The sequence below is a fragment of the Prionailurus viverrinus genome, chromosome C1 (assembly GCF_022837055.1).
Source record: "Prionailurus viverrinus isolate Anna chromosome C1, UM_Priviv_1.0, whole genome shotgun sequence".
NCBI lineage: Eukaryota > Metazoa > Chordata > Mammalia > Carnivora > Felidae > Prionailurus > Prionailurus viverrinus.
Window position 1 is genome coordinate 182,322,330 of NC_062568.1, and position 25,974 is coordinate 182,348,303.

At 59.5% G+C, this 25,974-nt stretch overlaps 1 protein-coding gene across 1 annotated transcript; it reads right to left on the bottom strand.

Annotated features, from left to right (window-relative positions):
* Positions 1-4,406: 4,406 nt before the first annotated feature.
* FOXO6 (forkhead box O6) lies at positions 4,407-25,362 on the bottom strand. Its single transcript, XM_047872217.1, has 2 exons — positions 24,949-25,362; positions 4,407-6,497 (listed from the first exon to the last, which is right to left on the bottom strand). Exons 1-2 carry the CDS (start codon positions 25,360-25,362, stop codon positions 5,238-5,240), a joined length of 1,674 nt encoding a protein of 557 aa, XP_047728173.1. The 3' UTR covers positions 4,407-5,237.
* Positions 25,363-25,974: the final 612 nt, after the last annotated feature.

Here is a 25,974-nt window from a genome sequence, read left to right on the forward strand (position 1 = left end):
GGTTTGGGCCCCGAAGCCCCTCTTCGGGCCCCCTCCTCAGGCCTGGCGCCCCACCCACCCAGCCGGTGGCCTGTCTGCCTTCCTGAGCTCATTAACTGCAGGTCACTGTTCAGCAGGAAAGACGAGGCGTGGGTTCTGCGGGCGTTCATTAGCCGTGAGAGGAACAGTGTGTGTGAAATTAGCAGTCACCTGAGGACCTCGATAATTTCATAATTAGGGAGGCCTAATGGCTCCAGCTCTGGATGCCAAATGACTTAACCCCTTGCCTGCTGGGCGCTTAACCCCCAGCCCAAGGGCTGCTGGGGGTGGGGCGCAGTGGCCCCTCTGCTCCAGTTCCCCTCCCTGTGACCCAGTCATGTTCATTTCTGCCACCCCAGTGCCCAGCCTTGGTGCCGGCACAGTGCGGGTGCGAAAGTAAAGTTGAAAGAATGAATGAATGAATGAGTGAATGAATGACTGAGCGAGTGAGCGAACAAACGAACGAACGGGGACCTGAATGGGGAAAGAGTTTCAGCCCCCGCTGCAGGTGCTCAGGGGAGGAATGACTCTCCGTCTGCATGAGTAGGTGTGTGGCTGTGTGCATGCCTGCGTGTGTGCACGTGCGAGCATGAGGGCGCACACACGTGGATCTGTGATGTCTGCTTCTAAGAACCTTGTGTGAGTGTGCATCCATGCTCACATCTGTGATACTCGTTCTGCTGCCTCCTGTCTGCACAGAGGGCGATCAGTGACAGGACCCCAAGTCCCGCCCTTGAGGCCAGGATCTCCTGGCACTGCCTGAGTAATGGTGGTTCTAGAATTTCTCCAGGGGGCACTTAGGGGCCACAAGGGTGGGGGTAGGGGGGCACAAGGCCCACAGAGCTTGCCAAGAATCTGCATTTGCATAGCAAGGGCACTGCTCTTGAGATTGAACCTTTCTTTGGGAGGCTGGGGCGACTAATGGGGGGGCTAAAGTCATGGCCTTTAGGGGGAGCTGGTTATGACAGCCTCCGCAGACCCTCCCCCTGCCTTTCCCAGCAGGCTCTTCCTCCTCCCGGCCTTGCCCTAGTCCCGAAGAGGTGAAGACTGAGGTGGAGGGTGGGGAGCCCTGGACTCCAGGCTGGCTTCCCCAGTCCGGGACAATTGGTTCTGAGCCTCTAGCCGCCCTGCCTGATTCCCCTAATTGTGGAGTGGGTGAGTGGGGTGACGGGGGGAGAATGAAGAAATGGGAGGAGAGGTGAGGAGAACAATACAGGAATAGGAAGGGAGGTGAGGGAAGCGGGGAGAAAAGGGGAGGAGAAAGGATGGGAAGCCCCAAGAAGGTGAGAGAGAGAGAGGAGAGAGACAGGAGGTGGGGGGTGGAGAGGCAAGGAGGCCGAGAGCATTATCAGCACTTAAAAAGCAGCGGCTCAGTTCTTTGGCACAAATAATGGCTTTTTATGAATAAATCATGTGTCAGACGCCTCCCAGGGAGTGGGCATGGAGGGGGGCGCGTCTGCTGGGCTCCAAGGCTGGCAGAGAAGGGCCAGTTGCAGCCCCCCAGCTGCAGGGGCGTTGTCCCCTTTCTCCTGAGGGGGCCCAGCAGGACAGACGCTGGCTCTGGAATACCACTGGCCTGAGCCTGGCAGAGGCGTCTTTACTCTGAGGTGGTCTCGCTGCTCCCTGCTCATGAGCCTGGCCCCATCCCAGGGTAGGGAGTGTCCCGATGCTTCCCTCCCCAACCCTCCCCCAGCAGAGCAGCCCAGAAGACACTCCTGGCAGACTACCACCTCTCTCTGGTGCACCCAGAGAGAGGTATGTGCCAAGACAGCAGACACACCCAGAGAGGGAAGCATGCAGTGCACAGACTCCATAGCCCCGGGCGCACATGTGGGCACACTGGGAGATGGATACGCTGTAATTCCCAACACACACACACACACACACACACACACACACACACACACAAGCTCACTCGGGCATGCGCACAGACAGGGAGACCCCAACCATCACCCAGCCTGCCCCTCACCCAGCACGCGTGCACACAGGCCCACACAGATGCCTATGGGGCTACATGCACACACACAGACCTGCACACGCATACCAGCAGCCCACCCTCCATCAGCTCGGGGTGGGGGCAGCTCTGTAGCCCATATGGAGCCCAGACCCAGCTGGGCTCTCCTGGAGTCTGCTTGTGGGCTGGGGCTGGGGCATCTGTCCCAAGGGATAGTCCATCAGCCTCTATAGGCTCCCGACCCAGTGAGGACAGCCAGCACACCCCACAGTGAGGTCTTGCCCCCCCACCCCTTAGCCCAGGACCTGTAAAGGTTCTCCTGGCTCCGAGCTCGGTGGGTGCAGTGCCCAGCAGTGGGGGCCACGGGAAAGCCTGGGCGTTGGAGGTACACAGTGTAGGCAAGACCCCTGCTCTGCCCCTTGCCGGAAGTATGACCTCAGAGAATAATTCCAATCTTGTTCACTCCTCAAAATGTGTCTGAGACAGGTGCGTCTGCCCCAACTTCCAGACCAAGAAAGTGAGGCTCCCAAAGGTAAGAGCACTAGGCATTATTTCTAGGGCCACGCCCTCCTCACACTCTAGGAGCTCAGTGTCCTGGGTTTCCTCCTTCTCTCCCTTGGGCTGCTCCTTCTCAGCCAGTCGGTTCCTTCTCCTATGCCAATGTGTTCTTAGGTGTTCCCTGGAGCAGCCCTGGGGCCGCCCTGCTCTTCCCACTCAGCACCATCCCCCAAGCCACTCCTAACACCTCCGTGACAAACCTCTGTGCTCTTGATTCTTCCCTCTCCAGGGTTTCTGACTCCACGATCCAGCTGAACATCCCCAGGCCACCATGTTGCCCAGTGCCAGGGACTGCCATTCACACAGTGGACACAGTGCTGAACAACCCTCCCAAATCCCAAGGCTTCCATAGAATCTAACTCAGATGGAGCCTGTCTGAGGCTGGGCATGCCACCTTCCCCTGGGCTCCTCCTGCCTCGATTCTCAGGGAATGGCCCTGTCTGTCCAGTGCCCAACTAGAAACCAGACAGACACTTCTTCACTCTTCCCTCTCCCTCACCTCCTGTGTCCAATCCCAAACCAGTCCCAATGATTCTCTATCCAAAACTTACGGGAACTCATCCTTTCCCCTTCTCCCCCCACTGCCCTCCCCAATCCCTCCTGGTTTGAGTCACCAACAGCACCGCTGGCCCGGTCACTGATCCTCTCCCTCTTCTGGCCCATCTGCCTCTCCGGCATCAGTAATCTCTCCATCTCGGAGCTTTGGCCACACTAAACTGCTTTTGGTTCTGGAACCCACGTGATCTCGACTCTGGGCCTCTGAACATGCCCTTCCCTCTCTGTCTGAATCCCTTCCCTTCCCAATGCCAACTCACTCTTCAAGGCTCAGCCGAGACAGCACCCCCTCCAGGTACCTCCCGATGCCTCAAGGCCGGGACAGGTGCGGCAGGGTCATTCATTCCCACAGCCCGTCTCCTCCATTCATCACAGCTCTGATCGATAATCTCCTGTTTCCTCACTTGTGTCCCCTTGAGCCTCTAAGTTACTTGAGGGCAGACATTGTGCCTATGATGCTCTCTCTGTCAGTCCCAATGCTCGGTGCAAGACCTTGGCACTTAAAGGCGCTCACTATGGGGAAGTGAGGGAAAAGTAGAAAATAAAGATGCCCACGGAAGCTTCCATGGATGGATGAATGAATGAGTGCAGGGCTGAGCACTTTACATACCTTCCTCATTTCCTCCTCAGCCGAAATCCACCTTCTGGGATGCTACTCCCTGTGGTCTAGACCAGGAAAGTAAGGCTACAGAGGTTGAAAACTTGCTCATGGTCACCGAGCTGGCAAGTGGCAGGGAGCGAATTCAAAGAGAAGTCTGTGTGCCTCCAAAGGCCTCCCTTCCGTTATCCCAACAGGCCTTCCCAAACCATTCTCCCTCTCAGGTCCTCTTCTCTCATCTGTACAATGGGAACAAAAATCATACCTAATGCAGGACCCGACACGAACAGGTTCTCAATGAGTATCTGTGCCTTCTCTCCCAACCTCTCAGGCTTATGTATTCAGGACAGAATTTCCCCAAACCAGAAACTTCCTGCATGCATATGTTCACACAAACAGGTGCAGAGCTCCACACAGGCACATCGCCAGCGTCCAGAACTCAGTAGGCGCTTAACCAATGTGTGTTGAGCAGACAGGCATCAGTGAACGCTGACATATACTGAGACACAAAACCACAATAGGGGCTCAGGCACAGGGACAACCCCCCTCCCGCAACGATTCCTGCCAATTATCCTCCTTTGCCACCACCACCCCTGCTAGCCCAAGGCGCGGGAAATATTTAAAACAATTTTATTCATGAAAATATGCTGTACAATGCACTCTACACGGCCTCGACACGGCACACACGCACACGCACACGCTGACGGCACGGCCACGGTACACTGCCTACGATATGCGCCGGGGACGCCGCGCCCACAGCCCGCCCCGACCGGACACTTATAAATACGGGAGAGGAGGCAGGACTGGAACGGAGAAAGGGGTGTTGGTTTGGGGGGTGGATCCGGAGCTGAGACCTGCTGGAGAGGCTGAGACCAGTACTGGGGGCAGGGGGAAGGGGGGGGGGGTGGTTTGACTCCAACCTGAGAGGAGAGGAGAGGAGAAGTTAGGGCCTGCAGGGATAGGAGGGAGGGGCTGAATCATGGGTATGGGGGCTCTAAGGGTGGCTTAGGGCTAAAGGGAAACAGCTCAGGGTGAACAGCCAATAGGTAGGTGTGGGTGTTTTCGGGAGGGGGTTCCTGGCTTGGGTGGGTGGGGCTAAGACCAGTGGGAAGGTGTGAGTTGGGAATCAGATTGGAGTTCGGGGTGGGCTATCCGTCGCGGCCCTCACAAATGAAACGAAGATTCAGACCGCCTCTGGCCCCGTGCCACATCTCCCGGTTGGCATCGCCGACCAGAGCAGCCCGCCTGGCTGGTCCCCACTCCCACCCAGCCCGAAATTCCGCTCCGCATAGGCTTCCCGGCCCCAGGAGGGAGGTGGAGCGGGTCTCAGGAGTTTGGGCACGAATGGCAGGTGCCCCAGCCCCTCCCTACCACTTCCCTCAGGGGTAAACTTCGGAGGGACTTCTCTAGCAGACCTGGGGCTGCCTCCCGGATCCCCCCACCCCACCTCACCCCGTGAAGCTGGAATGGGGATGGGGCCCAGGGGATCAGGACGGGAAGACAGAAGCCCCTTGGGGGCGGGGCGGGGCGCCCGGGGGCGAGGGAAGGCGGCCCTCAGCCCGGCACCCAGCTCTGGTTGGGGGGCGGGGCCCCGGCCAGGCCAGGCGGCGGCGGAGGCAGGGCCGAGTCGAAGTTGAAGTCCATTTCGTCGCTGTCCATGAAGTCGTTGAGGATGATGGACTCGACGTCGCACTCGAGGCTCCCGCTGAACATGTCGAGGTCCAGGTCGGCCGGGAAGCGGTCGGGCGCGGCCCCCAGCGGCCCGGCGGCAGCGGCCGCGTACGGCCCCGGCAGCGCGTCCAGCAGGAGGCCACCGGGCGGGGCCCCGAAGGCGGCCGCGTGGCTCGGCGGCGCCAGGCCCGCGGCGCCCGCCTCGCCGGGCAGCGTCATAAGGCTGATGGGGTGGGCTAAGGCACTGCGCGAGGGCACCGGCGGCGCGTACGGGGCCGCGCCCTTGCCAGGGTAGGCGGCGGCCGCTCCCGCCAGCGCCAGCTCCCCGGGCGCGCCCAGCACCGGGCCGGGCCTGGGCGCGGGCGGCGGCGGCAGCAGCGCGGGCAGCGCCCCCGGGCGGAAGGGCGCGGCGGCCGGCGCGAAGCTGGCCTGCTTGTTCTCCTGGATGGTCTGCATGGGCAGGCGGCGCAGCGCGCCCAGCGCCGGAGGCCCGAAGCCCCCGCCCCCGCCGTAGGCGCCGCTCTTGCAGCCGCCAAAGTAGGCGGGCGTCCCCGCCCGGGCCCGCGGCCCGTACGCGTCCTGCGCGCCGTCCAGCAGGGCCTCGGGCAGCCCCGCGCCGCCCCCGTGCAGGCCCAGCGGGCCCCCCAGCTCGGCCAGGCGGGGCAGCTCCCCGGGGCAGCGCGCACCTAGCGCGGGCGATAGCGCGCTCGCCGGGCTCGGGTACATGAGCGGGGACGACGGCGCCAGGGCCTCCAGGGCCTCGTCGTCCTCCAATTCGGCCGCTTCCCCGAGCAGGGGTCTCCCGCCGCCGCGGAAGTCGGCCCACGCCTCGTAGTCATCGCTGGCGTGCGAGGCCGGGCTGGTGGCCCACTTGGCAGCGGCAGGCACGGGCCCCGGGGCTGGCGCGCCTGGGGGACTGTCATCGGGGCTTCGCTCAGGTGCCTGCAGCTGCTTCTTCTTGCTCGCCTTGCCCTTAATGCGCAGGAACTTGGCCCCGTTGTCCATGGACACGGCCCTCCGCCGCGGGGTCTTGCCTGTCTTTCCGCCCTCGGGGTTCAGCATCCACCAGGAGCTCTTGCCCGTGCCCTCGTTCTGCACGCGGATGAAACGGGTGTGCAGCGACAGGTTGTGCCGGATGGAGTTCTGTGGCCAGAGACAAGGACATGGGTGGGGGAGTGGGATGCAAGGAGACCATGGGAAAAGAGGAGGAAGTGATGGAAAAGAGGAGGGGGAGAAAATAGAAAAGCGAGAGAGGAAGTAGAAGGGCCAGAACGGGCAGTGGGAGCAAACAGAAATGAAGGGTGGATGGGGTTGGGGGTGGGGGGGGCGGGTGTGTGTGGGAGAACAGGTGTAAGTACCAGGTTGGACAGGAATACCCACCTTTTCTACCCCAGAACCACCCCCCTTCCACTGCCCAGAGGGTGGGGCTGGAGCTTTGGGCCTGGCCTTTTCCCAGGAGGCCTGGCCGAACCCTGAGGGCTACTCTCAAGGAGCTGAAGCAGGGCCCCCTCTCCCCAGCTTAGCCCCGCCCCGCCTGGGGCTAGCCAGGCTGCCAGGGCCCCCCAGCAGATTATGTAAGGGCTCATGCCTCCGCGGCTCATTTGTCTGCCCCCTCCCTCCCCAGCCTGGCATGGCGCCAGGAGCCCGAAAACCCAGGGCTCCAGAAATCAATCTCGCGGTGACTGATTAAGCCCTGTTTAGAACTAATTGCTCTTTCGTGTGTGGGGAGAATAAATTACCTGCTTTAATTTCGTGTCTTTAAAATGCAACTGCAGGTAGAGAAGACTGTTAACCCTTTGCTGGGAGGGCCTGGCCAGGGAAAGCAGAATACGCTGGGGGTCTCTAAGGTGGGTATGGGCCCGAAACTCTTCCAAAATTCCCCCAACTCTTGTGAGCTCCTGTGAACCCTTAGAAGTCTTGGATCCCAGCAAGCTCCTCAGAGCACATCCATCAGCCCTGGGGACCTCAGAGCCCACCTCTACACAGTGCCCACCTTCAGGCCAGCCCAGCTTTCCAGCCCGCCCTCCCTTCCTGACCACCTGACGCACAGTAACTCTGCTCCCAAAAGCCCCTTCCTGGTGGAAGCTTCACAAAGTCCCCACGAATCAAGTGGCATAATCCCCGTTTATAACAAGAAGATCAAGGCTCAGAGAGTTGAACTGGCTTGTCCAAGGCTACACAGCCCTTTTGGGTACCTCCCTGGGCTCTACCTCTGCCACCCTGCACACACTCTCTTCTAAATTTCTGCTGTGCCAGCCTCTAGTGCTCCCTATGTCATGGCCCGCTTTTGCAAAGAAGGTGGGGAGGGGGCCATAGCTCCAATGACCTGGCTCCCCAGAGGCACCTGAAGGAGTAGAACTTATGCTGAGCCTGGAGGCCTACCACCTAGTGGCCTTGACCTCCGGATTCAGGCACTGCTGTGGAAACAGCATGGGCTTGGCTATCAGAAGAGCTGGGCGGGATGCCTAGCTCTTTTCGGCCACCTAGCTACGTGACCATGGAATACTGACTCAATCTCTATGAGCCTCAGGGCCTCAGTGAACTACTCTGGCAAAAATGGGCACCATTCAGTGAAATGAAAGCTCAGAAAGCTGTAAAATCACTACCTGAGGTCATGTGTGTGGGTACCGATCGGTGAATGCACCGGGTGCTCGTAAACATTGGTTAAAGCCCTCACTCTGGCCAGAAGACCACACTGTTAGATCACCCAACAGACCTGCTCTGTCTCTACCTCCCTAATATCGTGTCCTGAGTATAACTGTGGTAGGCACCAACAAGTCTGGGAAGCTGGCATTACCCCATCTCACTGTACCAGGGAACAGAGGCCCAGAGGCATGATGTAATTTTGCCCAGGATCCCACAGGCAGCAATGCCAGGTACTACCCAGATCTAGCCAGTTCATGGACCTAATCGTAATTCATTTTTCTGCCCAGCCCCATAACCACTGACGGGTGAGGGCCCTCCCTCCTGCCTCCTTCCCATCAGTCTCCCTAAGGAGGGAGTATATCACCCAGGATATATTTCCACTCTCACCCCAGTTCTAGGTACTGACCTGACCCCTCAAGCCCTGCCCCCCCCCCCCCCCCCAGCTCTCTATCGCTGGCACTTTCCGGTCGTGGGAGGTGACAACTCCAAGGCCCCTCTCAGCGTTGCCCTGCCTGGCTTCCCCTGGGGCCCTGAGAAGAGGGGAACTAGACCCCCAGGGAATGGTGCTCCCTTAAGTAGATACCCCCTTCCCACTCCTGCCCTTATACCTGGCTCCCTAGCCCCTCCTCCACACCTGTGTTCAGAGGCCTCAGGGGCCTCAGTTCTCCCCACGGGACTGTCTGGCTTACCAGAGGCTCCACCTCCTAGCCTCTCCAGCTGGAGGTTGGTCAGGGAACACAACTCTTTATCAATGATCAATGTCACTATGTGCCGGCCTGGTTCTGAGTGCTGGCAGCAGGAGAGAAGGAAGGACATTGCCAAGTGCTGGCACCTACTCAGTACCTGCTTGTTCAGCCCTAGGTGTTATAAGCACTTTATCTCACGTATTCTATCAAACTCCATCCAAGTCCGGGATTGTGATCCCTATCTCAAGATGGGGAAAGTAAGGCTCAGAGAGGCTAAGTAAGCTGCCAGTCACACAGTTCAAATGGCAGAGCCAGGTGTGGATTTCGGGTTAGTCTCACTTTGAGACTAAAGGCCATCACATTCCACCACGGGAGAGGGAAACAAGTCAGGGAATTTCCAAAGAATCTTAGGAAGCCAGTACTCTAGTGCTTCTCAAACTTTCCATGTAAACTATCCCTAGAAGCTGGCAGCAGGGGAGGACTGGGGGCACATTGCAAGGTCAAAATTTCCTATTAAGCCTTGTGCTTCCATTTCTAGCATTCAGGGGGATTTTGCATTGTACTTCATAATGCATCTAAGTTCCGTGAATATAAAAATAATGTTTTAGATTATCTGTACCAAGAGCATATGCTCTGGGCCTATGAAGCTTTGCACCCTTCCCCACTCTGTTCTGTGCCGGGCCAGGTACCCCTGGGGCCTTGAGCTCCAGTCTGAAACCGTTGCTGGTCCAACCCAGAGAGAAGAAAGGACTTGCCCAAGGTTGCCCAGGACCCGGTCGCAGAACAGGGATTTGAGCACAGGCCTCCTGGCCCCCAGCATGGTGCTCTTTCCACTCCCCCAAGCCTCACCTGGGCAAGCCTGTCCTTCTCTCCGGGCCTGTTCCCCCACCTGGCCACCGATGAGCTGTGCCAACTGTCGACACTGCAAGTGCTTGAAATCATCCAGTCCAGAGGCTTTCAAACTTTTTTTTTCTTTTTTTGTAAGTAGGGGAACTCTGTTGGTATAGGGAATCTAATGCAAAACTGAGTGTTACACACTCAAGCCACCAGGGAGCGGGGATGGGCTGCCCGGAGCTAGGCTGGCTCAGCACCCCTGGCCCTCTCACCGAAAACCAGGCCCCTGTGGAGGGGATTCTGCAGGCCAGATGGGGCAGTTGAGGCCTAGAGGGCTGCCGTACCTCGCTCAAGGTCACCCAGGGAGGTGGCCCAGGGCTGGGCAAGGACTAGCCCTCTGACTGTGGAGGTGGGTACCAGGTGTGCACCAGGGCTGTGGCCCCTGAGGAAGTCCCAGTCCTGAAGCCCCGTCTGGCTCCTCAGGGCCCAGCCACCTGGTACCAGTCAGAGCTCTCAGCCGAGATCCAGTGGCGAGCACAGATCACGACTCATCCACAAGGCCTCCTGGGAGGCCAGAGGCCACAGAGGAGGTGAGGGCGGCAGAGGAGGGAGGCGCCTCTGCCAGGCAGCAGTAACCAGGGCTCCCTCTTGGAGTCACCTAGCAACCCGCCACCACAGCCACAGCCCCGGCATGCCCGGGCTCCCCTGTGCCCAGAGCTGGGCCTGGCTTCTGGGGCCTCACACCTCCCGCACCTCCACGCAGGCCTGGGGCAGGTTAGCAGGAGGGAGGCCATCACGGGGCAGAGGGAAGGGACAGTGGGTTACATCCATGCCCATCCCACTCTCCCTCAGAGCCCGGGCTAGGGCGGCTGGTCCCCTGGGGTTTCACCCACCTGGGAGAGGAGGCTGATGCAGGGTAAAGTCCATGGCCTCTGGTGTTGGGTCTGGATTCCAGTTTGGGCTCCATGGCAGTGCAACTCTGGGGCAAGGTGCTTTGAACCTCTATTTCCTCAAACAGCAACCTGCTTGCACCCTAGCTTCCCTAAAGCCCTCCACCACCCAGCAGTCACAGTGATCCCTTATATAACTTGGATCACGTCCAGTGCTGCCCAGAGCCCTCTGATGCCCGCCCCCCCCCAATCTCAGAGTAAAGAACAAAGGCCTTGCCATAACCCACCTTGACCTTGCCAAGACCTTCCGTGACCCCTCAGACTCCTCCCCTAACACTGTCCCGCTTGATCCCTCCCTCCTGTTCCCTGAACCTGCTAGGCACAATCCCACCCTGGGGCCTCTGTCTCAGGGGAAAACCGTTCACCCAGACCCACATCAATCTCTCCTCTCTTCCGAGTCTGTGTTCAGATACCATCTTTTGCCGTGAGGCTCATCCTGACCACTCTTACCATTTGCTCCTCTTCCCTGCCATTTCTTGGCCCCCTTACCTGCTCTAAATTTTTCTAAAGCAATGGTCACTTTCTAAATTAATAATTTATATATATCTGTACATTAATAAGTTCATATACCAATCATATAAATGTATAATTTAGGGGCACCTGGGTGGCTCAGTCGGTTGAGCGTCCGACTTTGGCTCAGGTCATGACCTCACGGTTCATGGGTTTGAGCCCCATGTCGGGCTCTGTGCTGACAGCTCAGAGCCTGGAGCCTGCTTCGGATTCTGGGTCTCCCTCTCTCTCTCTCTGCTCCTCCCCTGCTTGTGCTCTCTCTCTCCACAATAAATAAATGTTAAAAAAAATTTTTTATTGTATAATTTATACTCTGTATTTACTATTTTTTTAATCTTTTTTACTTATTTTGAGAGAGAGAGAGAGAGAGAGAGATGCAGAGAGAGGGAGAGAAAGAATCCCAAGCAGGCTCTGCACTGTCAGTACACAGCCCGAAGGAGGGCTCGAACTCACAGACTGTGAGATCATGACCCGAGCTAAGATCAAGAGTTGGACGCTTAACCCACTGAGCCACCCAGGCGCCCCTGTACTTACTTATCGTCTGGTTCCCCTCACATTAGAATATAAGTTTCATGAGGGATTTTTGTCCATTTTTTACCATACCCCATGTGTTTGACACATACTAGGCATTTCATAAATGTTCGTTGAACGAATGAGAGAGAGATAGTAAAGGGGGGTTAACACCGTGTTGCAGGCAGAACGAAAGGAAACTGCGCAGAGTAGCTGGCACATGAGAGGGGCTTCCCCAAACTGGGCTGAGAGAAGGGAGCACAGGACGAGAGACAAGCACGGGATGGAACAAGTCGGGAGCAGTACGATCCAGGGGGAACTGCAGAGAAGGATAAGGGCTTCCGAGAGACTTGAAGAAGGCCTTGCAAGGTGAACGTGCGGCTGCCCTCCCCAGCCCCCATCCTGCTCCCTCCTGCTGCCCAGATAGACTGGAGTGATCCAGGGCTTGCTTCGGCCAAGGTTTCTCAGAGCCTGTCCCACCCGGGCCGGAAGACACTCCAGTGGGAAGAGAACAACCTTGTCCTTGCTGACGGTGCCTCCCTCACGGACAGGGTCTGATCCATTTGGTGGTGGCAGCTCATCTATCCAGCGGGACACCCTCATCTGTTCCCAGGACACCCTTCGCCCACGAGCAGTAATGCATTCATCTGACGGCACAACCCCATTTATCCAGCACACCAGTCCCATTTATCCAGCGAGTACAACCTCATTTGCTAACAGCACTCCATTCACCTGACGGGCCCCCTCATTTATCCAGCGGGACACCCTCATTTATCCTCCAAGTCGGAGTCTCTCCTTCTGCCTGTGGTGGGCTGTGTTCTCTGACGGTGCAACCCGACTGGCCCAGCAGGACGTCATCTCTCCTACAAGTACTCTTCATCCCCTGACAGTACAACCTCATTTATCTAATAATGCAGCCTCACCTTGCCTCCAAGTACCACCTCATTCCCTGACAGTACAACCTCGTTTATCTTCCACTACAACCTCATTTCTCCTCCCAGTACAGCTCCATTCTCTGATAGCTCACCCCATCCGTTGTTCCTCCTCCAAGCCAGAGCCTGCCAGAGCCCCAGGACGGTGGCAGGCGGGGGGGGGGGGGGGGGGGGGGGGGCGGGGAGGGAGGGAGAATGTGGCAATGTCCCTGTCCCCTGCCTACAGAGGGCTGCCTGGTGCTATGCCTATGTCCGATCTCCACCGGCCCTACAGGGCCTGCAGACCTTGAGTCCTAGGTTGCTCTGCCCAGCCACTTTCCATTTAGCCCCTCTCGGGCTAAAAAGGGCCCACAGGATTGACTTCCTCCAGCTCTCCAGTAGAGAAAAGATCCCACCCGATTTGATTTGTAGCTTTTGCTGATTTCTGCGGCATGGATACTCCCATCGCAGCCAACTTTAAGCTGCCAGCATGACATCACTGACTATAGAACTGGGAAAAGTGTGCAGGACTGGCTCTTATGAGCCCATGCAAGCCAGCTCTAGCACACCACTGACACGTGCTTCAAATACCAAGGCAGGAGAAGGGCATTACCATTACCTACCACGTGCCAGACCCAGGCTGGCTTCTTTAGATACATTTCTTCTTTCAAGCCTGATAACCACTCTGCCAATAGGTACCGCTATGTTACAAAGCAGGGAAACGGCGCTCAGGAGGGTTAGGGGCTCGATGACTCCTGGGGCCACAAAACTGAGAAGTTATGGAGCCAGGTCCGGGTCTCAGGGCTGTTGGATTCCAAAGCCAGGGCTCTTCCCATGCCCTCCCCCACGTGGCAGGGACACTGTCCTGCTGCCCACCCCAATGGCCATCCCCGCTTTGGTTCTCAAGCCCAAGCTTCCTGGATTTCGTCAGGCAGGAGACCCAAGTCTTGTGTCCCCCACCCACCACGAGTCCCATGCTACCTCCTGGCCTTCCTGACATCTGGGCAATGCCAGGGCCCTCCTGGGTTTAGTCTTAGGTCTCATGTCCATCCGTCCAATCCCAAAGCCAGGTCTGGACATCTCTCCAGGTTTCATCACTGTCCCAGCTTTAGCTCAGCCCTTCCCTCAGGAAGCGGACCTTGCCTACCCAATGGTGATGACCATCCAGCTCCAGCTCCAGCTCCTCCCTTGAGTGCCTCCCCGGGGCCGTGTGAGTTCTCTGGCCCCCTCCATGACTCACATTTGCCCTCCCCCTCCTTCCTGCATGAAGAAAGGTGGGGAGCAGAGTAGGAATCCCAACTTCATTCATGGGACCTTGGGCCTCCCCTATAAAAGAGGGTAACAATTGTGATATTCACAGGGAGGGCTGGGACCTGGATGAGAACCTATCTGTCAAGAATCTCATCCCCTCCCTGACTCAGAGCCCTAGGAGCAGCCCCCGTCCCAACCTTTATCCCACACCCCACTCCGGGGCCCCAGGCTGGCCAGCAACACGCGCCTGTCTTGGAGTCACAGTCTCTCTGAGGGTCACTTGCTCTGCCACCTGGGCTGAAGCTGGGGTGTTCGGCGCGGACAGGCTTCCAGGCTGAACGGGATGACTTGGAGAGGCCTGAGGCCGTGTGCAAATCCTCGGTAGCAGGGTCTGTAGCGGAGGAGGGCAGGTGGCGGGGGCATCAGGGCTACAGGTGTCAACAGGTGCTTGGGCTTGGGGTCAGCGGTGGAACAGCAGTGGGCAGCCAGGGGCCAGGAGGAGCAAAATGTTGAACGCAAGGTATGAGGTCCCAAGACATCCCCCACGCCTACCCCAGAGATAGCGGAGCCCATACGCCAAGCCCGGTACAAGCAAACCAGCAGTAGAAGTCGAGGCCCACCTCTACCCAAAAGCCCATGGCTTCTCATCACTTGTGGGCTTGGGTCCAACTCCAGACTGACATACATGGCCTCTGAGGCTCTCCCGCCTCACCACCCGCATTCCCTTCAGCCCCCCTGGGCCCCAGCCCCCCTGGAGGTCTGACACCGCCATGTCTCTGCACACTCCTGTTCCCTCTGCCCCTCCTTCTGTCTCTGCTGGGCTGGTTCCTGCTGCTCCGCCAAGGCAAGCTCTGTGACATCTTTCCCGTTCCCTCTGCAAGTCCCAAAGGTAGCCGCTCCTACCTCAGCGCCACTGCAGAGAAACAGAACTACCAACCAGAGTGCGAGTGTGTATGAGTTGGCCTCGCTACTTGAACTTTGCGGAGCAACCCTGGCTCATAGTAAGTCAACACACAGGACGGAGCTCTCAGCAGCTGTGAACCGCTCAGACCTGGCAATTCTGTGCTGTTGCTGTTCAGCAAAACCTCAGGCCAGAGCTCCAGGCCTTGCCTCCTCCTCACCCCTGCTTTCCCCACCAGCTCTAGCTGCCTCTGCCCCCTCCCTGCTCTTCCTCAGCGCTTCCAGGACCCTCGGGAGAATTTAGCAAAGTAAGGGAGGAGAGAAACCACCATTTACTGAACATTCATCGTGTGCTACGCGCCATGCTGCCACAACGCTTAAAATCTTACTGTCTTTTTAACAAGCCTCTGTGTTGGTTCAGTGTGCCTATTTCACAGATGAGAAACTGAGGCTTCGAGAGACACCTGGAGCTGCCCAAGGTCACGTGGTATAAGTGGTGCTGCAGGAATTCACACCCAGGGCCCCTGTTCTTCCTCCCACCCTGAGATGCCTCTAAGGAGGCGCCCAGCCCAGGTAGAAGCTCCCAGGTGGGCCTAGGGTAGGAGTGGGAGGGAGGGGGTTGCTGTCCATACTGGCTCATCAACTCCTCCGCAGACTCTTGCCTCCCTCGTCCAAGACTGATGGGGATCCCTAGACGCAAAGCCATTCAGGCCTCTCCCTATCTCTCCTCAATCTGAGCCCTGTCCCCTCTGTAGGCAGCACCTCCCTACAGCCCTGCCCCAGGCCCTGGGAGCAGCTGCAGTGACCTCACCCAGCCCTGCCCTGGGCCCAGCTCTGGGGAGGGCCCAGCAGCTGTGCCCCAGCCCTGTAGGCTGGCTCCTAGGGGGGAAAGAGGAAGAGTGGGCATAGCGCCAAGAGAACCATCTGCTCTCCCAGGGGCACGGCCACCCGCACAGACACTGGCCTCTCCCCCAGGGGCTGCCCTTGGCCCTCTGTCCCCATGCCAAGGGGCTCCAGGAGCCCAAGGCAGCCCACCCAGACCGGGGCACCAGCCCTCATCTGCCATCTGTCTTCTGGATACTGAGAGGTCTTTGCGGGACACGTTGGAGCATGAATGTCCGCTGGAAAATGAACAAGTAAGTGCCCAGGGTAAGCTCTGGGTGTAGAGGCCAGAGGCCAGGGCTGGGTGTGCTGAGGGCTGCATGCCCCAGCCCCAGCCTAGCTGGGCTAAGAGCCTGAGATCCCCTGGGGGGAGGGGGCCTCCATCCCCTCACATCTGCTCTGCTGGCAGGTGCCTCTGGCAGAGGGCAAGCCCCCTTCCCCCACAGCCCCAGCTCAGGTTACAGAGAAAGCAAGGCCAGCAGAGGACAGGGGGAGGGGACAGACAGACGGGGTGGAGGAGGCAACACAGCATCCCAGAGTGTTGGGGGAGGGGAATTCGGATCTCTGGATGGGAGAGAGCCAGAGAGCCAGAGAGGGAAGGGCCATGCCCAAGGTCACACAGCCTCCCCAGTGGGCAAAGAGAAGCCCGTGTCCAGGGGCAGGCAGCCCTGGGTTCAAGGGTGACCTTGAGCAAACCACTGCCTTCATCTGTGAAAATACAGAGCCTAAAACCTGCCTGCTTCCCTCCCAAGCCCTGAGGAAAGCTCTGCAGGCCAGAAAGCAGTGGGTCAAGTGGGGGCAGGATGAAGCTTATCCTGAATAGCCGACACCTCCGGACAGAAAGGGAGGCATCAGAGGAAGGACCACTGGCCCCCAGCACACACATAAGCTCGCACAAGTCAGTGTCTCTCAAGGATCAGGGCCCAGGATCCCCGCCCTACACAGCAGTGGGGAAGGGATTCCTTTCCTTTCTCAGAGCAACGTATAGCAGTAATGACATCTGCTCGGGCATAAGTCCTATCATTATCCCACTTTGTAGAGGAGAAAACTGAGGCTCAGTTGCCCAAGGCCACCCAGGGCCAGGTTCCGCTCCTGCCCACTGCCTCCAAGACTCCTATAAGCACACCACCCTGTCTCACTTCTAAGATCCTTAAGGGACCTCAGGCCTGCTTCTTGGATTCTTTGGGCCTCTACCGTCTCAGGCTCATCTTCTCCCCTGGACCCCAGTACCAGGCCCACACTGGGTGCCCAAGCCAGTCTTTCCCCCTGTCCACACCATCCTCGAATGATCTCTCTGCCTGTATCACTCCCCAGCGTGGAGTGCCAGCTCCCTGGCTTGATATTCAAGACTGCTCTCCTTTAGAGCCCAGCTTGCTTCCCTAGCTTTGAGTCCTGCTGTGCTCTGACCAACAGAACCGGACCCCATGGGGCTCCTAAAGGAGGGTTTGACCTCCTTTGTCTGGTTCCCCAGACAATATCTGTATTCTCCGAATACCCAGGGCTCATTATGTGGCCTTCCCTCATGACCCTGAGCCATCTTTATCCTGAATCAAATTCAGGAGTCCTCATCTTACCTCCCCAGTTTGACCTGTGGGCCACTCAAGGTCAGGGAGCCAGTCTGGTTCCTCTGAGCAGCACTGTCTTGGGTGGCTTACACCTGTAGTTAAGGTGAATGGAGGAAGCTGTCAGCAGCCTTGGGCTTGCAAATGGCATGGGGAGTGGGGAGAAAACACCACATTGGGCTGCTCGGGGCTTGCCCTCAGGGAGCTCTGTCTGAGAAAGGGAGCCAGGTACCCCTGGAGTCATCCCCCAGGGAGGGCGTGATCAGCTTGGACAGGCCTGGCCAGCACTCTGGGCTAGCGAGATGTTAGCCCTGGGGAATTTCATTTCTGTCGCTTACAGCAGGATACAGTGAAAGCCACCTTCTTTCTCTAGACTTAGTTTCCTCCTCTGCAAAACCGGTAGAGTCACAGTACCAGCTTCACAGGGTGCTGTGAGAATTAGACGAAAGCATGTGTAATGGCACATGGCGGTTGAATCCCCGGCTAGAATAGTTCACTGTGGCTAATTCGAGGGTCAGAAGGTGGGAGGTCGGAGTGATGTGGCTGGAGAGACTGACTGGGACCAGGGGGCCAAGGCCTTGAGTGTCATGCTAAGGCCCCTGGACTGGACCCTGTGGGAACAACCCGGCACTGTACACACAGGGAGCTATCAGAGAACAGGGGCTGTGACTTTCAGCTCCTCACTGGTCCAGTTCCAGAGGCTTGCTGAGAATTTACACCAACATGCATCCTCCCCTCCTGTAGCCAAAGGCTCCCAGTGGCACAGGGTGTCAGCCCCGGCTGCTAGTTTCATCCTTTCCAGCTGTGTCTATGCAGTGTGATGCCTAAGCGAGGGGGAAGGTGTTGGGGCTGTGGAGTCAGTCCCTTGGACCTGACTGCATGGCTTTCAGTTCTCTGGAGGAAACAAAAAAGCGAGGCGAGGAGGGGGCTTCACCTGGGCCGCCTGCTTGGAGAAGAAGCTGGTCTACACTGGGAGCAGAAGGGAGGTACAAGCAGGAGCTCGGGACACTACCACCTGAGGCACTGGCTCAGGATCTGGTCCGTCACTAGACAGACCTGTTAGAATCAGAGCCACTGAACTAGGACTAGAAACCTGTATTATTTATTTAAAAACTTCCAGGTGACTCGGATCATCAACCACGTTTGCCAACAATGAAGGATTTAAGGTAGGAATTCTCAGAGAGATGTAGTGGGTTCCAGAATCACCTGAGAGGTGGGCCTGTATTCAATCCACCCAAGCACCCAGCCTAGTTTCTGAAGGGTGTCACAAGGGATCAGTCCATGAGTCAGTAGCTCCCTCGATGAGCATTTGACAATGGCAGCAGGTATGGGGTGTGAAAGTGGCAAATGCAAAGGTGTCCTGAGATTGTAGGCAGCAGGGAAAGCAGGAGGGCGGGCAGGGCCTGGCCAAGGCCAGCTGAGGGCCCAGGGGTCGAAACAGAGCAGTTTGAGCTTGGTTGGCTCGCAGGGGAACTGAGGAGCCCCAGAGGGTTCTGGAGCATGAGTGAGCCTTGGGGCACAGGAGCATTAGGGTGTGTGGGGCTAAGGCTGCACAGCACAAGGGGGAATACAGACAGGTCTGTGTCTAAATCCAGGCTCGGCCTCATCCCAGCTATGCTGCCCTGGCCAAGTGACTTCACCTTTCTTGGCCTCCATTTCCTCAACTGCAAAATGGGGCTATTAACACATATCTGGCAGGATCCAGAGACGATATAAAAAGAGAATGTATGCGAAGTGCCCAACTGCCTAGCACCCAGACGTTAATTCTTGTTCCCCTTCCCACAAGAGGCACCCCTCTTTAGAGACCAGAAAGGTTTCTCTGCAAAGAGGGAGGCCCCAGGGGGAGGGTGTGGGAGGCCCCTCCCCCACACGCCACCTGGCCCCCCTCCCACCTCCACATATGGGTTGGGGGGTGGGGAGAGGCAGCAAACAGCCAAACCCTCCCAAACAGGAGTTGGTTTCCATGGTAACCAGGGTGCCAGGAGGAAGGGGGGCGCTCCAGATCCAGCTGTCCCCCTGAGCACCCTACCCAGGGCCCAGAGCCTTAGCTAATGCCCACCCAGCACCCTGCACCCCCCATCTGCCTGCTCCGGGGGCCCGCTGAGACTGCCATGCGCGCTCCATTCATTGTGTCCAATGTTTGCCACCTGGGTACTGCCAGGGGCAGGGGAGGCATCCCCAAGCAGGAATCCCAAGTTCAAGTCCATCCACACCTGTAATCAATCATATGCTTGCACCCATGAGAAATCCTATCAGTGCTTTGTGCCCTGGGTCCCAACTAACCCCTCATGGCTCCTAGAACCCAACTGTGTCAGTTGCAGCCTGAAAGAACCAGGGATCCAGTTAAGGCCCTTTGGACACGCAAGAGAACACCAAGGACCAGAATGGGGAAGAGCTTTGCTCCAGCTCACACACTGGATCACATTCCCTCCCGGGTGCTCTGTGGATGCTCTGTCCACCCCTCAGCAGTTCCGACTCCACAGCTCCAGCTGACCCCAAGCAGCTGAACTAATATACCAGGACACAAGTGATGCTCCAGGGGGTTGGACCACTGCCAGGGAGAAGGAAGGAAGTGCTAACAACTTTAAGACCTGTCTTGCAATACAATGGGCAGTCCCAGAGGGCAGCCACTCAGTCACCAGGGGTGTGTGAGAAGGGGACGGAGCTGGGGAAGGAGGCTTGGAAAGTAGTGTTGGGTTCCATGACTCCCCACCTTCCCTAGAGACCTGAAGTCTGATTTGGAGGTGGAAGGAGGGGGGGAGGCATGCGTAGCCACCCCCAAGCTGGGAGGCAAGCTCATAGGCTGCAAATAGCGAGGGGCTGCTGGTGAGCCTCCCACAGGTAAGGGAGACAGTGAGGTGAGGAGGGGGCTCCCCTGCTATAGCCAGTACGTCCTATCCCAGAAGCTCATATCCACACCTAGCTCATGACCACCCACCCCCACTCCTCAGAGGACCCAGACAGAGGGGGGTTCCACAACCCCCAGGACCCTGTGCCGTGGCCACTACCAACTGCGGGTCAAAGACATGACTGTGGATTGCCCGGAACGAGCCTGCACCCTTTCAAGATCCAAACACGAGCCCCCTCCTCCAGCCCCAATGGCACAGAAAAGGCTTGAGTTTGGGGGTCAGAAAGGGGTTCAATTCCCAGGCCGGACACTTCCTAGGGACGTGACCCCAGGGCAAGTCACTTCTCCCCCTGGGATACAGGGATGCTAGTGCCTCTGGAAACATGGTGGCCAGAATGTGAACGGATCTGCGCTGGACTAGGGGGCGCCTCTTTCCTGGCCCTCTCAGTCCGCCCCGTCTCTGGCAGAGGCCCCCAACTCCAGTCAGTCCCCAAGCTGGAGTCCTCAGGGTGTGTGCAGAGAGGGGGGCCCCAACCCGCAGAAAGTGGGGGCTGGGGGGGCGCTGAACTTTCGAACCCGCAAACCCCCCGCGCCGTTCATTACCTTAACACGAGTTAAAAATAACCGTCTCATCTCTTTAAATTAGTCTGTCTGCAATTACCGCCTGGCACGGCGCTGCCCGCCATCGTCCCGCTGGAGCGGCGCCAGGTGGCAGGCGGGGCCCTCACCCTGTCTGTCCGTCTGTCTGTCTGTCTGTCTCCGCGTCCCCCCTTCTCCCCGCGGCAACCCAGGGGGCATCCCCGCAACCCAGACTCCAGAGCTCCCCAAGTTGCGCAGGGAGGGGGCCGGGCCAAGGCGCTGGCGGGGAGCGAGGGGGCCGGCGGGGAGCAGAGGACTGGGGTGGGGGCTCGGGAGCCGGGCGGCGGGGGAGGGGCGCCGGGAGGCCCGGGAAGCCGGAAGGGCCCGCAGCGCGCCAGCGCTCGTGGGTGGGTGTGAGCAGGTGGCCGTGGGAGTCTGCCGGGCGTGCCAGCAACTGTGCCAGGAGCGGCTGGCACGGGCTCGTGCCCAGGAGGCGGGCAGCTGCCAGCCCCCAGCTCGTGCAGTGCGGGGGGTGAGGACACCCCCCAACCGGGGCTCACACCGCCTCCTCCCGCACCCCCACCAGCCCTTGGGGCTGGGGATCCCCGGAGGACAAAGAAGGAGGAGGGAGCCCTGCTGGAGCAAGCTGGAAGGAGGCGAGAAGCGGGAGCCCTCTGCACTCACAACTACTGCTCAGCCTGGCTGTAACAGGACCCCTCTCCCAGAGGTCTCTCCATCGGTCCCTCCTTCCACCCCACCTAAGACCTACTGGCCAGCCTCGGCCAGATGGGGGTAGCACCACCCCTCAAGACCCAATCCCCCAACCACAGGGCAGCTCCAGGCCCTGAGGGAAAAGGGAAGTCCCCATCCACTGTGCTCCTCCCCCATCAAGCCTGGGGACTGGAATGGGAGGGACCCAGGCCTGGCCTGGGAGCTCTCAGGGGAGCTGGCAGCCAGGAAACACAAAAGCAGGAAGAACCACTCCAGGGGCCGCTAAATGGAAGGAGCACCAGGACCCACAGCAGCCTGGAAGGCTTCCTGGAGGAGTTGTGCACCAGGGAAGATGGGGCTGGAGCATCCGAGAAGTGGGAGGCTCTACCCGGTTGTCTGACAAACACACTTCTAGGACACTGCAGAGGGAGGAGGACCTCCTGTTCAAGCCCTCACCCAGGGCCTGGAGACCCTCCACCCTGAGGGAAACACTATCAGCCTCTTCGGGGGGGTCTCCAGCACCAAGCCGAGCCTCTCTGCAGGCTTCAGCTTGTTGGGGGTCCTGGCACCTGCTGCTGATCTTGCCTCCTCCTGTTTCTATCCTCAGCACCTTTGACTACCTCCCCACATCAGAGGTGGGACCACAGGGCAAAGGCCAAGCATGTGGGCCCTTCCTGATCTGGCCCGCTCCGCCTTTCCTGTGCCACCTTCCATCCATCCCTAGGAGCTACTGGTTCTGGCCTGGCCCGCCCAATGGTCTAGTACAGTTCTACCTCCTTGCCTTTGCGTATGCAGTCAACATCCCTGGAGAGACTTTCTCCCAAATTCTGCCCCCCAATGAAGACAGCCCGGATCAAGTGCCACCTTCTCTGTGAGGGTTTGCCTGGGCTCCCAGGGGGTCTAACCTGCTCTCCCTGCACCCCTGCCCCCTTCCCCAGCCCTTCCTGCCTGTAAAATACACAGCCTGGGTGTGGAGCCCTGATGCATCCTGAAGGCAGGCCCGACGCCTTCCCCTTTGGTCCCCCATCTTCCATCTAATACAGGGTTTGGTACACCCCAAGGATTCAGGTGCAACACCTATGTGGGGGAGGGGAGGGAGGAAGGAACAATGGGCCCCAGCCCCAGGCCTGGCACCTGAGGTGTACAGAAGCCTTGCTAAGCACAGACTGGCCCCAGGAGCTGGGGATTATCCCTCCACTGGGTTCCTGGAGGGACTGAATGGGAATGGGGTGGGGTGGGGTGGGGAGCAGGAATGAGAGGAGGAAAAGGATGGGGGGTGGGGCAGAATGAGGGCAGCCACTGAGGGAATGAGATGGGAAAGGCCAGAGGCCCCCCTGAACAGCCCTCATCCAGTGCCTGGGTGGTCTCGGCCAGGGCCTGGGTCACAAGCCCAAGCCCCAGGCTCCCTCTCCCATGCCCCAGCTCAGGACCCGCCTGCCAGGGCTCTTTCCTTCCTGAGCCAGGTGCAGGGAGGACCAGTGTGTCCCCAGCACCATGGTGCAGTGGTAACCACTTCCAGTGGGTAGGCAGGAGACCTGGGCCGTCATCCAAGGCCTGCCGCTCACCAGCGACCTAAGGAGTTCCGTCCCCTTCCGGGGCCTCAGTCACACCGCCTGAGAAATGAACTCATGCGACTATGTTATATCTCCAAGCACATTCCCAGTCCCATTCTAGGATTTAGACCTGCCCCTGTTCAAAAGCCATCTGGGTCCCCCTCCCACACCCAGTGCCAGCAGGACACTATTCCAGAGACTCTATGGGGCCTCGGAGGGAGACACACCTGGATTGGAGTCCAGCTTTCCCATCTACCGACTGTGTGACCTTGGGCAGTTCACTCCTCCACTCTGCGCCTCAGCGCCCAGCTCTGTAAATGGTGACAGTAAAACCCACCTCAGGGACTGCTGAGGGCATTAAAGGAGACACCGGACACGATGCCCGGAGGTGCCTGGCACGGGGCTTGACCCCGAGACCCTGCATGAACTGCAGCTCTCCCCCAGCATCCAGCCCCATGTCTCCTCTTGCCAGCGTCCCCCACCAGCCCTCATCCATCAAGCTCAAGCGGAGTTCCACCTCCTACAAGAAGCCCTCCTAGCTTACTCTGGCCCACAGTACCCTCCCCAGCCTCAGTATCTTCTGCACCAGCCACCCATTTCCTCACACTCTCACCAGATAAGCACTGATGGCTCCCCAGTGCCAGGCTCTACGCTGGCTGCTGTGGGCACAGAGATTGCTCCCACACTGCCACTGTCTTCTAAAGGGGGTGTGGGGAAGGGAAATGAAACAAGACACAAAAGACTGAGCCCTGTGACAGGCGGGGAGAGGGCCAGAGAAGAGGGAGTCCTTAGCTAGCTAAAAGGGGTCAGGGAAGGCTTCCTGGAAGAGGCATCCAAACGCTATGCTCTTGAGGACAGGAAATCTACAGGGAGAAGTGAACAGTGGGACAATGCATGGGGACAGGGAGGGAGGTGGGAGCAAAGCTGCAAAACCCAAAAGCAGTGCCCACTTAGGAGGAATAAGTGTTCTGGTGGGGTCTGAGACCAGGGGGACTGGAGAGAGGGTGTGGAGGGAGACTCACGTGAGTGCCTCCAACCTGTGCCTCTACCCCCATAGTGGTCAGAGAGAGACAGAGAAGCAGCCAGCACGAAGCCTGAGAGTCACGCGCCCCCAGGTCAGAGCACTGTGGCCCCTACGAGGCAGCCACTGGGCAACCAGAGCTGTCCACGTCCACAGGCCTCCTCCTCCTCTGGCACACCTCCTTCCCCTGACCCTGTCTGCAGCCACCACTAGGCACAGCTCCCTCCCTCCATCTAGGCAAGCCCCCCTTGCAGAGACCCCTCTCCCACAGGAGGCCTAACAGCTCAGAGGCCTTAGGCACAGCCCCTACAACCTCCTCCTTCTGCAAAGGCACCAACTATCCCCATTCCTGGACAAGACGGCCAGAGGAGGGTCTGGAGGCCACAATCCAGTCAAGCCCTTGTCCTCTCCCAAGATGGCTCCCCCCTTTCCACTGGATGGCAGGAGGCCTTCCTGGGGTGCCCCTGCCCCTCCCCTCCCCTCCCCTCCCAATCCATCTGGGCTGGGAAAGCCAGGAGAGTGGAAGACAGCCTGGGGTGGGCAGGGACAGATCCCCAGTCCTCAATACCCTGCCCTCACACCAGCAGAGGTCATCACCATGCTGACCCAGGCAAGGGGGAAGAAGAGCTGCCCCGTGGAGAGGTCAGATCCCAGCTCACCTGACCAGCTCCCCACCCCAGGCTGGCTGGTGCCCTAGGGTGAACTCCTGACATCACGGGAAGAACTGTGGGCTCAGGGTGGCACTCCTTCCTTACCCTGGAGCCAGCTCCAGGGAGGACAGTGGGAAAGATTTGGGGGGAAAGCAGGGGCTGGCCCCAAATCATTATTCCGGCTCTTTAAGGAGGGTGCCCTGGGTGGAGAGGGTAAAACAAGAGTAACACACAAAGCAAACTCGTGGGGGTGAAGAGGGGGCCCCCTAATACCCGAGGCCTGGAAACGGGTTCCTCTGCTCTGCTGCCAAGGATGGGGTGGGGGTGTCCCTCGGGGGTGCTTCAAAGTAGCAGTCCCTTGTCACCTCACCAGACCTCCCACCCTGCATCGAGAGCACGCACACAGCTGCTCCCAGCACGCCCCCGCCTGTCTGCCGGCCAGCCCCACTCCCCGGGCACACACTCCGTGACCCCAAGGGGTGCCCCGGGGCCTCCCTCCCGACGGCTCACTGGGAATCCGGACGCACCTAGCGGCCCCTGGAATCCCCAGCCGGCGACCCCAGCCCCCCTCCCCAGCCGGACGCTCCCACCTTCCAGCCCGCCGAGCTGTTGCTGTCGCCTTTATCCTTGAAGTAGGGCACGTAACGGACCATCCAGTCGTAGATCTGCGAGAGCGTGAGTCGCTTGTCCGGGGCGCTCTCGATGGCTTTGGTGATGAGGTCGGCGTAGGACAGGTTCCCCCACGCGTTCCGCCGGGAGCTCTTCGCTTTCCGCAGCGGTCCGACCTCCGCGCCCAGCGGCGGCGCTGGGGCCATCGCCGGGGCCGTAGCCCGGCGCTCCGGCCCGCAGTCCTCGGCGCCCTCAGACACCCCTGAACCCAGCGCTCCGTCCTCGTCGCCGGCCAAGTCGGGCTGCGGCAGGGGCCAGGTACACGAGCGCGGCCGGCTCTGCGGCGCGAAGTCCGGGTCCACGTCCACCTGATGCGCTCGCAGCTTAGCAGCCATGGTCCCGCCCGGCTCGGGCGAGGAAGGGAGGGAGACTCCGCGGAGGGTGGGCGGGCGGCTCCGGGATCTGCGCGCCCCGGGGAGGCCCGCGGGAGGGGTCCCTGGCGGCGCCGGCTCAACCGCGGGGCGCCATGGGCCGGGGCGCGGAGACAGGGGGCTGGACACGCTGGGAATCCCGAAGAGAGGGAAAGATGGGGGCAGCGAGGGAGCGGCGGCCCCGGAGCCCAGCGGGCACACACCTCGCCCAGCCCCGCTTCTAGCACCTGCCGCCTGCTTGCGCCTGCAGCCACCACCGCCACCGTCGCTGCCGCCGCTCCCCCGGCGCCAGCCCCGCACGCGGGCCCCGCTCTCCCGGGACGAGGCCGGACTGCACCATGCCGGAGCCCGAGCCCGTGCCGGAGCCCGCGCCGCCGCCGCCGCCGCCCCGTGAATGCCGCCGCCGCCGCCGCCGCCGCTCCGGCTCCAGCGCCAGCTCCCGCGCCTGCCGCGCTCAGCGCCGGCTGCACCTCGGGATGGGCGGGGGACGGGGAGGGGGCGGGCCCGGCGCGGGAGAGGGCGGGGCGTGCCCGCCCGCGGCCACGGAATCCTCGGCCTTCCCGCTTGCCCCGCCCG

What these genes read in the sequence shown, in the direction of transcription:
- FOXO6 (XM_047872217.1), bottom strand. Translation starts at nt 25,362, where the DNA reads ATGGCTGCTAAGCTGCGAGCGCATCAGGTGGACGTGGACCCGGACTTC. An exon ending in ACAGCTCGGCGGGCTGGAAG is followed by an intron (nt 6,498 to 24,948) that starts GTGGGAGCGTCC and finishes CTCTGGCCACAG; the next exon opens with AACTCCATCCGGCACAACCT.